Genomic DNA, 16770 nt, shown 5'->3' with positions numbered 1-16770 from the left:
TTAAAATAAAATAAAATCCTCAATAAATTACTAGGTCTTTCAATTCCTACAAATAAACACCTTGCCCAGGATAAATACCCTTTTTTGTCATAACAGAAAAAAAGAATATAGTAAAAATGTAATAACTTTGCAAATATTTCGATAAAATATTCCAATAAAATATTGATTATAGGTTGATAATAAAAGCAATAATACAAAAATGTATTTCCAATTAAAATTTTTAATTCCTCAATTAATTAACAGGTGTATCAATTCCAACAAATAAATGCTTCGCCCAATTAAATTTATGGGAAAAAAATAATATAACACAAATTTTATATTTTTGCAAATATTAAAAAAAAAAATTCAGATACAATATTATGTGTAGATTGATAATAAAAGCAATAATACAAATATTGATTTCCAATTTAAAATAAAATAAAATCCTCAATAAATTACTAGGTCTATCAATTCCTACAAATAAACACCTTGCCCCAGACAAATACCCTTTTTTGTCATAACTGAAAAAAATAATATAGTAAAAATGTAATAACTTCGCAAATATTAGAATAAAATATTCTAATAAAATATTTATTATAGATTGATATAAAAGCAATAATACAAATATGTATTTCCAATAAAAAATAAAAAAAAATAAAAAAAATCCTCAATAAATTACTAGGTCTATCAATTCCTACAAATAAACACCTTGCCCCAGATAAATGCCCTTTGTTGTCATAACAGAAAAAAAGAATATAGTAAAAATGTAATAACTTAGCAAATATTTAGATAAAATATTCCAATAAAATATTGATTATAGGTTGATAATAAAAGCAATAATACAAAAATGTATTTCCAATTAAAATTTTTAATTCCTCAATTAATTATCAGGTGTATCAATTCCAACAAATAAATGCTTCGCCCAATTAAATTTATGGGAAAAAAATAATATAACACAAATTTTATATTTTTGCAAATATTAAAAAAAAAATTCAGATAAAATATTATGTGTAGATTGATAATAAAAGCAATAATACAAATATTGATTTCCAATTTAAAATAAAATAAAATCCTCAATAAATTACTAGGTCTATCAATTCCTACAAATAAACACCTTGCCCAGGATAAATACCCTTTTTTGTCATAACAGAAAAAAAGAATATAGTAAAAATTTAATAACTTTGCAAATATTAGAATAAAATATTCTAATAAAATATTTATTATGGATTGATATAAAAGCAATAATAAAAATATGTATTTCCAATAAAAAATAAAAATTAAATCCTCAATAAATTACTAGGTCCATCAATTCCTACAAATAAACACCTTGCCCCAGATAAATACCCTTTTTTGTCATAACAGAAAAAAAGAATATAGTAAAAATGTACTAACTTTGCAAATATTAGAATGAAATATTCTAATAACATATTTATTATAGATTGATATAAAAGCAATAATAAAAATGTGTATTTCCTATAAAAAATAAAAATAAAAAAAATTCAATCCTCAATAAATTACTAGGTCTATCAATTCCTACACATAAACACCTTGCCCGCCCTGCGATAAGTTAGCGACTTGTCCAGGGTGTACCCCGCCTTCCGCCCGATTGTAGCTGAGATAGGCGCCAGCGCCCCCCGCGACCCCAAAAGGGAATAAGCGGTAGAAAATGGATGGATGGAAACACCTTGCCCCAGATAAATACCCTTTTTTGTCATAACAGAAAAAAAGAATATAGTAAAAATGTAAAAACTTTGCAAATATTTAAATAAAATATTCTAATAAAATATTAATTGTAGATTCATACAAAAATGTATTTCCAATTAAAATTTTAAATTATTTAATTCCTCAATTAACAGGTGTATCAATTCCAACAAATAAATGCTTCGCCCAATTAAATTTATGGGAAAAAAATAATATAACACACATTTTATATTTTTGCAAATATTTAAAAAAAAAAATCAGATAAAATATTATGTGTAGATTGATAATAAAAGGAATAATACAAATATTGATTTCCAATTTAAAATAAAATAAAATAAAATCCTCCATAAATGACTAGGTCTGACAGTTGAGCAAGTCTGGTCGTCACGCTGCTTTCATTTTTGCACAAAATCCCCCCAGCAGTTCTGTTCGCACGAACCGACTCATTTAAAGCATTCTTGGGGAACGTTTATGGTTTATGAATGAACTTTTCCACCTTGAACTTTCCTCAACGTTCAACTCTGCGGTGAGTCACAGGTTGAATACACCCGACACCCGCCTGTTTCCTGTATCGTAAAGACTGGCTTTAACTGGGACCACTGCTGTTGTGCAATCAACGACTTTGATGCTTTGAAGTAGTGTTCTAGTACTAGCAGTAGTACTGCGGAACTGAAAGTTAACCTGACACCACTGATTGTCTTCCATGCGCATGCTGTGAGTGGAAAGTATTCAGGTTTAAAAGTGGCCTGGCGGTCTGTGGACGTCCTCCGTAAAAAGAGCAGACCTCCCTCCTTCCTCCTCCGCCTGGGTCTTCCCCTATTTTGCACTTCTCCTCATCGCCTGGCCACACGGCGCTCCAGTCATGGAGACTTTTGACTCAGCTCCCTCTGGACTGTCTGATCACCATCATCGTCATCGTCATCATCATCATCAAGCCCTGCACGGTTTCCAGAGAAGACAGTTGTGGCTTCAGGACAACAACTCTGACTGACATCTTCAGAAGCTCGACATGAACGCCGTTTCTCAATCCGCGGACATCCTGAAGCCAGCAGGTGAGTTTCTTTTACTGCTGGGTTTGATCTGTGGCTGTGAATATACATGTGATCAAAGTAGGCAAGTGTGGAGCAGGACTTAAATAACTCTTGAACTACACTAAAACTATGCAGAATACATATTTACTGTTAGGGCTACACTGCAAAAACTGAAATCTAAGTAAGATTAAATATCTCAAATAAGGGTGACATTTACTTATTTTCTGTCTGATAAGATCATTCTTCTCACTAAGCAGATTTTATGTTAGTGTTTTACTTCTTTAAAGGGTTTTGGTCCTAAAATATCTCTAGCTTGCTGCTGACGTTTTATCAATCAATCAATCAATCAATGTTTATTTATATAGCCCCAAATCACAAATGTCTCAAAGGACTGCACAAATCATTACGACTACAACATCCTCGGAAGAACCCACAAAAGGGCAAGGAAAACTCACACCCAGTGGGCAGGGAGAATTCACATCCAGCGGGACGCCAGTGACAATGCTGACTATGAGAAACCTTGGAGAGGACCTCAGATGTGGGTAACCCCCCACCCCCCTCTAGGGGACCGAAAGCAATGGATGTCGAGCGGGTCTAACATGATACTGTGAAAGTTCAATCCATAGTGGCTCCAACACAGCCGTGAGAGTTCAGTTCAAAGCGGATCCAAGACAGCAGCGAGAGTCCCGTCCACAGGAAACCATCTCAAGCGGATCAGCAGCGTAGAGACGTCCCTAACCGATACAGGCGAGCGGTCCATCCTGGGTCTCGACTCTGGACAGCCAGTACTTCATCCATGGTCATCGGACCGGACCCCCTCCACCAGGGAGGGGGGGACATAGGAGAAAGAAAAGAAGCGGCAGATCAACTGGTCTAAAAAGGAGGTCTAGTTAAAGGCTAGAGTATACAGATGAGTTTTAAGGTGAGACTTAAATGACTTATATTGAGTAAAACAGGCTTAAAACTAGAATATCAGCTGTTGCAAAGCTGTGTCATCAACACTCACAAGTATAAAACTACTTTTTTAAAGTAATAATTTTTTATTTCAAGCATTAAAAAAAAAATCAGGATGCCGAGCGCATATCAGTATGTCAAGATAATGGCACTAGCATTTACTTATTTATGAATACTTTTCAACATATTTGGCCCTACTGAGGATGTCGTAGTGGTTTGTGTTGTGGTTTGTGCAGCCCTTTGAGACACTAGTGATTTAGGGCTATGTAAATAATCATTGATTGATTGAGCAAAAAGGTCTAATTTTTTTCCTACCACGAAAAGTGCTCTTGTTATAAGTGAGAATGTACTTATTTCGAGCTATTTTGGGGTTCATTGAGGTTAGCTAATTTTACTTGTTTTGGAAAGTCTTGACAAGCTGAATTTTCTTGTTCTATTGGCAGATAATTTTGCTTAGTTCAAATAAAATACCCCTCATTTTTGTATTTTTTTTCTTGTTTTTGAACATTGACTTTTTGCAGTGTAGTCTTGCGTTCAAAAAAGTTGGAAAGAATAAAAAATAAAGATAGAGTAGTCCTGTGGAGGATTAGGTCTATGACTCACTAAATTCCTTAATAAGCACAGGCGGCGATATTTCTCCATTCAAGATGATTATAATTTATTTTGACAAACAAAAGATATTGTCCGTGGTTGAGTTCAAAATCATCAAAATAACTTATTTAGCGGTACTTAAAGTGTCTCACTCACTCCTTCAACATGAGGGACGGACAAAAGGAGCACCCAGCTGTCCTCGCTCCTTAATCATAGGAGAAGGACGCTCAGACCAGGGGGAGCGTGAGCAGCTGAAAACAATCAGAGTCAATCATAATTAATCTAAAACATTCAATAATCAACATTATGATTGGCAGTATTTGATGTACCATTTTCCCCAAAAATTATTTCTAAATAATATAGGTGGGCTCCAACATTTACTGCCACTTAGAGCCCAGTCAACCAAGTCAGATTGTTTGTGAACATACTGTAACTAGGCCGATACAGCTCAGTCTGGTATATGTGCATGTTTGTGTGTGTGCATATACATACACATATATACATGTATGTATATATATATATATATATATATATATATATATATATATATATATATATATATATATATATATATATATGTATGTATATATATATATATATATATATATATATATATATATATATATATATATATATATGTGTATGCATATATATATATATATATATATATATATATATATGCATATATATATATGCATATATATATATGTGTGTATATATGTGTGTATATAAGTATATTTATATACATTTGTGTGTATTTATATATATATATATGTATATATATGTAGTAATGTATGGCTATGTATTATATGTAGTTATGTATATATATGGAATTGAGTATGTATGTATATATATATGTATGTGTATGCATATGTATAAATGTACATATATATATATGTGTATATATAAATGTGTGTATGTATGTAAGTGTATATGTATATGTGCATGTACGTGTATATATATATGCATATGTGTATATGTATGTGTGTATACGTGTATGTGTGTATATATGTATGTTTATGCAATTGTATATATATATATATATATATATATATATATATATATATATATATATATATGTATATATATATATATATATATATGTGTGTATGTATATATGTATGTGTATATATGTGTATATGTATATATATATATGTGTTTGTATATAAAAAATGTATATATGTGTATATATATATATATATATATGTATATATATATATATATATATATATATATATACGGTATGTGTATTTATGTACATGTATATATATGTGTATTTTTACACATGTGTATATATATGTATGTACATATGTATATGTATGTATGTATATGTGTATATATATATATATATATGTGTATGTACATATGTATATGTATGTATGTATATGTCTGTATTTATATGTAAGTATGTATGTATGTGCATATGTATATATATATATGTGTTTATGTATTGTATATGTATGTACATATGTGTATATGTATGTATATACGTATGTATGTATCTATATACGTGTATATGTTTATAAATGTATGTGTATGTATACATATATATATGTATAATATATACTTATGTATATACATATAAACATGTATGTATATACGTACATTGGTATATATATACATTTGTGTATACATACATACATACATACATATGTATACACACATGTCTATAAATACACATATATGTATATTTATATATGTGTGTGTATATATACACATATACACGTGTGTATATCTATAAGTATATATGTATATATATATACACACACACATTTGTGTATATGCATGTGTATATATATATATATATATGAATATACATGTGTAAATACATATATACATGTGTGTATGTATACACATGTATGTATATGTATATATGAATATATATATGCATGCGTATGTATATATACATGTATATATGAATGTATATATACATACATACATGTATATATATATGTATGTATCCACACGTGTGTGTGTATATGAATATATATATATATATATATATATATATATATATATATATACACATGTATGTACAGTATATACACACATGTATATAAATATAAACTCATGTATATTTTTACACATGAATATATGTATATACACATATTTATGTGTCTATGTCTATACATATGTCTATATACATATTAAGGTGTATATATATATATGTCTGTGTATATACACACATATATGTGTGTGCGTGTGTGTGTATATATATATGTATACATGTGTCTATATACACATGTATATGTGTTTATATACACGTGTATGTACAATTATATACATACACGCGTATGTGTATATTTACACGTGTGTGTATGTGTATATATATGTATATATATATTTACATGTATATACACATGTATGTATATATACATGTACAGTATGTATACATATATATATATATTTGTATATACATGCGTATGTTTATATACACGTATATATGAATATATATATATATATACACACACGTATATATGTGTATATACACACACGTGTGTGCGTGTGTATATATGAATATATATATATATATATATATATACACATGTATGTATATACACACATGTATATCCATCCATTTACTACCACTTATCCCTTTGGGGTCACAGGGGGCGCTGGTGCCTATCTCACCTTGGACAAGTTGCTACCTCATCGCAGGGCCACACGTGTGTGTATATACATATATATATATATATATATATGCACATGTATATTTTATATATATATATATATATGCACATGTATATTTTTACACACAAAAATATATGTATATACACGTGTGTATATTTATATACATATGTCTATATACATATATACTGTATGTTGTTTATACATGTATGTCTGTGTATATATATATGTATATATACATATGTGTGTGTGCAATTATATATATATATGTATACGTGTGTGTATATACACGAGTATATGTATATGTGTATGTATACACTTATAATTATATATGTATATAGATGTATATGTGTATATATATATATGTGTATATACATATATATATATGTGTATATATATCTATAAGTGTATATATAAACTTATAATTATAAATAATTATAATTATGTGTACGCGTATATATACACGTGTGTATATATGAATATATACACAAATGTGTATATACACAAACATGTATGTATATATATACACACGTATATTTTTACATATGTATATACAGTATGTATACACACATGTACATATGTGTGTATATACAAATAGATGTATATCTATATACATATGTGTGTGTGTATATATATGTATATGTCTGGATATATGTATATATTCATATATATGTATGTATGAACATATATACATGTATGTATGTACACGTACACATGTATGTATGTGGATATATATATATATATATATATATGTCCGTGTGTATATATATATGTATATATACATATATGTGTGTATGTATATGTATATAAATATATGTATATATACATATATATGTGTGTGTATGTATATACATATTTGTGTATATACATATATGTATGTATGTATGTATATACATATATGTACATATATACATATATATATACACACATATATATAAATACACACATACATATATATACATGTTTGTATATACGTATGTACATATATACACATACATATGTAGATATGTACATACATATATATATTTACATATGTATATACATACATGTATATATGTATATACATACATATATGTATGTATATATACATACAAACATATATGTATAAACATATGCAAATATATATGTATGTATATATCTACATATGTATGTGTATATATGTACATACGTATATACAAACATGTATATATATATGTGTGTATTTATATAAATGTGTGTATATATACATATGTATATATAAATTATGTATTTATATTTATTTACATGTATGTATATATACATAATTATATATATGTATATATACATATGTATGTATATATATTTACATGTATGTATATATATACATACATATGTATGTACATGCCTACATATATTTGTATGCATATATGTAAACATTCACATATAAATATATATGTATAGATACATACATGTATACATATGTATATATATGTACATATATATAAATGTATATGTATCTATGTATATTTATATATATGTGTGTGTGTGCATATATAAATATGTATATATATATTGTATATATGTATGTGTATATATGCATGTATGTATATATATATATGTGTACATGTATATATTTATGTTTGTATATTTATATACTTATATATACATATATATGTATGTGTATATATGTGTGTATATATGTATGTATACAAATATATTGTATATATGTACATATTTATATATTGTATATATATGTACATATATATTGTGTATATATATACATACATATATATATATATATACATATATATTGTGTGTACATGTACACATGTATGTACATACATGTACACATGTATGTACATACATGTATGTACATGCAGTCACATACACATGTATGTACATACGTACATATATGCACATGCATACGTACATGTGTGTACATAAATGTACATATGTACATACATGTACAAAAATTTGAACGTACGTACATACATGTAGGTATGTATATATATATATATATATATATATGTGTACATGTATATATTTATGTTTGTATATTTATATACTTATATATACATATATATGTGTATATATGTGTGTATATATGTATGTATACAAATATATTGTATATATGTACATATTTATATATTGTATATATATGTACATATATATTGTGTATATATGTACATATATATATATATATATATATATTGTGTGTACATGTACACATGTATGTACATACATGTACACATGTATGTACATACATGTATGTACATGCATTCACATACACATGTATGTACATACGTACATATATGCACATGCATACGTACATGTGTGTACACAAATGTACATATGTACATACATGTACAAAAATTTGAACGTACGTACATACATGTAGGTATGTACATACATGTAGGTATGTACATACATGTAGGTATGTACACACATGTACGTATGTACACGCATGCACGTACATACGTGCGTGCATGCATGCAGGTACATACATGACTGCATGCATGTACGTCTGTACCTGCATGTATGTAGATGTACATATGTATGAACATTTATATGTACGTATGTATATGTACATATGTATGTATGTATGTACATGTATGTATGTACATATGTATGTACCTACATAAATGTATGTATGTTTGTACATGTATGTATGTATGTTTGTACGTACACAAATACAGACATTTATGTACATACAAATGTACATATTCATTTATATATACATGAACATACATGCATATATACATGTGTGTGTGTGCATATATAAATATGTATATATATATATATACACATATATATTGTATATGTATATATGTATATATATTATATGTATATATATGTGTACATGTATGTATATATGTATGTTTGTATAATTATGTGTATGTATATACATATATATGTATGTGTATATATATATGTATGTGTACAAATATATTGTATATATGTACATATTTATATATTGTATATATATGGACATATATATATATAGTGTGTACATACATGTACATATGTACGTACACATGTATGTACATACGTACATATATGCACATACATACATGTGTGTACATAAATGAACATATGTACATACATGTACAACAATTTGAACGTACGCACATACATGTAGGTATGTACGTATGTACATGCATGCATGCACGTATGTACGTGCTTGCATGTACATATGTGCATACTTGTATGTAGATGTACATATGTATGTATGTATGTTTGTACACACATACATGTATGTATGTTTGTTTGTACGTACATGTATGTATGTACGTACAAACATACATACATTTATGTACATACAAATGTACATATTCATTTATATATACATGTACATACATGGATATGTACATGTACTTGTACATGTACATGCACATACATATGTCCATAAATACGTATGTACATACATATGTACGTACATGTATGTACTTACGTAAGTACATATGTATGTATATATGTACATACATATGTACATAAGTATGTACAAATGTATGTACATATGAACATATGTACATACATTTGTACGTACATAAATTTGTATGTACACATATGTACGTACATACATATGTATATACGTAAGTATATATGTATATACATATGTAAGTTAATATGTATATACATATGTACATACATGTACAGATGTCTGTACATATGTACAAACATGTACGTACGTATGTATGTACATAAATACATGTTTTTACATACATGTATGTACATACCTCTGAAAAAGAAAGGTAAGCTTACTAACTAAAGCTATTTAATTAGCACACACCAAAAAACTACCTACCACCTCTGGCCAAAGCAGGGGTCCAAAACCTACAAAAGGTGAGAGACACCACTATGCCTGCTGTCTCCAAACACTAACAAGTCTTACGTGTGTAATGTTTGAAGCGTTCGGTTTAATCTTAAACAGATACTCACAAAAGTAGAAAGGTAAAAAGAGACAAAATAACAAGTGTCACAAGTTAAACAAAGAGTTGAACAAATATGAGTACAAAACAAATTAGCGTCTAATAAAGCTCCACACAACATGGCAGAAAAAGAATCAACATCATCCAGGGGTGAGCAGCTGGTTCTAAGCAGCACAGGAGGAGGAATGGTGGAGCAGGATTGTGGTCAGATGAGTAGTAGCTGGGAACAGGAACCCATTAATTGGCAGCAGAGGCAGAGATTGAGTGTGACCTGTACCTACAATAAAAGAAGAAACACAAAACAAACCACCGCGACATTGAACGTAACATGTATACATACATATATATATTATGTGTATGTATGTATGTGTTTATATATTTATTATATTTATGTATTTGTGTGTCATATATATATATGTGTATATATAGTGTACATATGTTCACATATATATATTTACACACATGTATGTATATATACACTCACATAGGTATGTATATATGTATATACATGTATGTATATGCATGTATGTATATGCATGTATGTATATGCATGTATGTATGTATATATATATATATATATATATATATATATATATATACATGCATATACATACATGCATATACATACATGCATACATACATGTATGTATATGCATGTATGTATATGTATTCATGCATGTATGTATATGCATGTATGTATATGTATGTATGCATGTATGTATATACATGTATATATATACATACATGCATACAAACATGTATATACATGCATGTATATACATGTATGTATGCATGTATATACATGTATGTATGCATGTATGTATATGCATGCATGTATGTATATACATGTATGTATGTATGCATGTATGTATATACATGTATGTATATACATGTATGTATATACATGTATGTATATACATGTATGTATATACATGCATGTATATACATGCATGTATATACATGTATGTATGTATATACATGCATGTATATACATGCATGTATATACATGCATGTATATACATGTATGTATATACATGTATGTATATGCATGTATGTATGCATGTATGTATATACATGTATGTATGTATGCATGTATGTATATACATGTATGTATATACATGCATGTATATACATGCATGTATATACATGCATGTATATACATGTATGTATGTATATACATGCATGTATATACATGCATGTATATACATGTATGTATATACATGTATGTATATGCATGTATGTATGCATGTATGTATATACATGTATGTATACATGTATATACATACATACATGTATGTATACATGTATATACATACATACATGTATGTATATACATGTATGTATATGCATGTATGTATATGCATGTATATACATATATGTATATACATGTATGTGCGCATGTATGTATATACATGTATGTACATACATGCGCACATACATGTATATACATATATGTATATACATGCATATACATACATGCGCACATACATGTATATACATACATGCATACATACATACATGTATATACATACATGCATGCATATACATACATGCATACATACATGTATATACATACATGCATACATACATACATGTATATACATACATGCACACATACATGTATATACATATATGTATATACATGCATATACATACATGCATATACATACATGCATACATACATGTATATACATACATGTATGTATGTATATACATGTATACATACATGTATATACATACATGCATACATACATGTATATACATACATGTATGTATGTATATACATGTATACATACATGCATATACATACATGTATATACATGCATGCATATACATGCATGCATATACATACATGTATATACATGCATGTATATACATACATACATGTATATACATACATGCATGTATATACATGTATATACATACATGCATACATACATGCATATACATACATGTATATACATGCATGCATAACATGCATGCATATACATGCATGCATATACATGCATGCATATACATGCATGCATATACATGCATGCATATACATGCATGTATATACATGCATGTATATACATACATGTATATACATACATGTATATACATACATGCATACATACATGTATATACATACATGCATACATACATGTATATACATACATGCATACATACATGTATATACATACATGCATACATACATGTATATACATACATGCATACATACATGTATATACATACATGCATACATACATGTATATACATACATGCATACATACATGTATATACATGCATACATACATGTATATATATATACATACATGCATACATACATACATGTATATACATACATGCGCACATACATGTATATACATATATGTATATACATGCATATACATACATGCATATACATACATGCATACATACATGTATATACATACATGTATGTATGTATATACATGTATACATACATGTATATACATACATGCATATACATACATGTATATACATACATGCATATACATGCATGCATATACATGCATGCATATACATACATGTATATACATGCATGTATATACATACATGTATATACATACATGTATATACATACATGTATATACATACATGCATACATACATGTATATACATGCATGCATACATACATGTATATACATGCATACATACATGTATATACATGCATGTATATACATGTTTGTATGCATGTATGTATATATATACATGTATATACATACATGCAGACATACATGTATGTATATACATGTATGTATATACATGTATGTATGCATGTATGTATATACATGTATGTATATACATGCATGTATATACATGTATGTATATGCATGTATGTATATACATGTATGTATATGCATGTATGTATACATGTATATACATACATGCATGTATGTATATACATGTATGTATACATGTATATACATACATGTATACATACATGTACATACACACATGCATACATACATGTATATGCATACATGCATACATACATACATACATACATGTATACACATACATATATACACACATATATACATACATGTATACATACATGTATACATACATGTATATACATACATACACACTTATATACATACATGCATACATACATGTATATACATACATACTTACATGTATATACATACATATACATACATGTATAGACATATATACATGTATATATATATATACATATATGTATATAAATACATACATACATGCATATAAATACATACAAACATGCATATAAATACATACACATACATACATACATGCATGCATACATACATGTGTATACATACATGCATACATACATGTATATACATACATGCATACATACATGTATATACATACATGTATATACATACATGCATACATACATGTATTTACATACATGTATATACATACATGTGTATACATACATGCATACATACATGTATATACATACATGTATACATACATATATACACACATATATACATGTATATACATACATACATACATGTATATAAATACATACATACATGCATATACATACATGCATACATGTATATACATACATGTATATACATACATACATGCATATACATACATATATACATACATGTATATACATATATACATACATGTATATACATATATACATTCATACATGTATATACATCCATGCATACATACATGTATATACATCCATGCATACATACATACATGTATATACATACATGCATACATACATGTATATACATACATGCATACATACATGTATATACATACATGCATACATGTATATACATACATGCATACATATACGTATATACATACATGCATACATATACATACATGCATACATATACATACATGTACATACATATACGTACATACATACATGTATATACATGCATGTATGTATGCATGTATGTATATACATGCATGTATGTATGTATATACATGTATATACATACATGTATATACATACATAAATGAATGTATATACATACATGCAAATACATAATGCATGTATATACATACATACATGCATGTATATACATACATACATGCATGTATATACATACATGCATGTATATACATACATACATACATGTATATACATGCATGTATACACATACATGTATATACATGCATGTATACACATACATATATACACACATATATACATACATGTATACATACATGTATATACATACATACACACTTATATACATACATGTATATACATACATGCATACATACATATAAATACATACAAACATGCATATACATATATACATGTATATACATACATACATATACATGTATACATGTATATACATACATACATACATGTATATAAATACATACAAACATGCATATAAATACATACACATACATACATACATACATACATGCATACATACATGTAAATACATACATGCATACATACATGTTTATACATACATGCATACATACATGTATATACATACATGCATACATACATGTATATACATACATGCATACATACATACATGTATATACATACATGCATACATACATGTATATACATACATGCATACATACATGTATATACATACATGCATACATACATGTATATACATACATGTATATACATACATGTATATACATACATGCATACATACATGTATATACATACATGCATACATACATTTATATACATATTTGTATACATACATGTATATACACACATATATACATACATATATACACACATATATACATACATATATACATACATGTATGTATATACATACATGCATACATACATGTATATACATACATATATACATGTATATACATACATATATACATACATATACATACATATATACATACATGTATATACATATATACATACATGTATATACATATATACATACATGTATATACATATATACATACATGTATATACATATATACATACATGTATATACATCCATGCATACATACATGTATATACATACATGCATACATACATGTATATACATACATGCATACATACATGTATATACATACATACATGCATACATACATGTATATACATACATGCATACGTACATGTACATACATACATGCATACATACATGTACATACATACATGCATACATACATGTATATACATTCATACATGTATATACAAACATATATACATACATGTATATACATCCATGCATCCATACATGTATATACATACATGCATACATACATGTATATACATACATGCATACATACATGTATATACATACATGCATACATACATGTATATACATACATACATACATACATGCATGTATATACATACATACATACATGTATATACATACATGTATATACCTACATGCATACATACATGTATATACATACATGCATACATACATGTATATACATACATGCATATACATACATGCATACATACATGTGCATACATACATGTATATACATACATGCATACATACATGTGCATACATACATGTATATACATACATGTATATACATACATGCATACACATACATGCATACATACATTTATATACATACATGCATACATACATGTATATACATACATGCATACATACATGTATATACATACATGCATACATACATGTATATACATACATGCATACATACATGTATATACATACATGCATACATACATGTATATACATACATGCATACATACATGTATATACATACATGCATACATATACATACATGTATATACATACATACATACATATACGTATATACATACATGCATACATATACGTATATACATACATGCATACATATACATACATGTATATACATACATACATGTATACATGCATGTATATACATACATATATACACATATATACATACATGTATATACATATATACATGTATATACATAGATACATGTATATAAATACATACATACATACATGCATATACATACA

The 16770-nt window shown here is 27.2% G+C and overlaps 1 protein-coding gene across 1 annotated transcript in view; it reads left to right on the top strand.

The window, feature by feature from the left end:
- The first annotated feature begins 1929 nt into the window (after nt 1-1929).
- The window catches only part of gpr184 (G protein-coupled receptor 184), a 70721-nt gene continuing 55880 nt past the window's right edge, over nt 1930-16770 (top strand). The window contains exon 1 of the mRNA XM_061878611.1: nt 1930-2732. Coding sequence (XP_061734595.1) covers nt 2690-2732 — 43 coding nt within the window. The 5' untranslated portion in view covers nt 1930-2689. The remainder of the gene's footprint in view (nt 2733-16770) is intronic.

This window comes from Nerophis ophidion, linkage group LG18 (genome assembly GCF_033978795.1).
Source record: "Nerophis ophidion isolate RoL-2023_Sa linkage group LG18, RoL_Noph_v1.0, whole genome shotgun sequence".
NCBI classification, from domain to species: Eukaryota; Metazoa; Chordata; class Actinopteri; order Syngnathiformes; family Syngnathidae; genus Nerophis; species Nerophis ophidion.
This window is presented reverse-complemented; position numbering and strand designations above follow the sequence as displayed.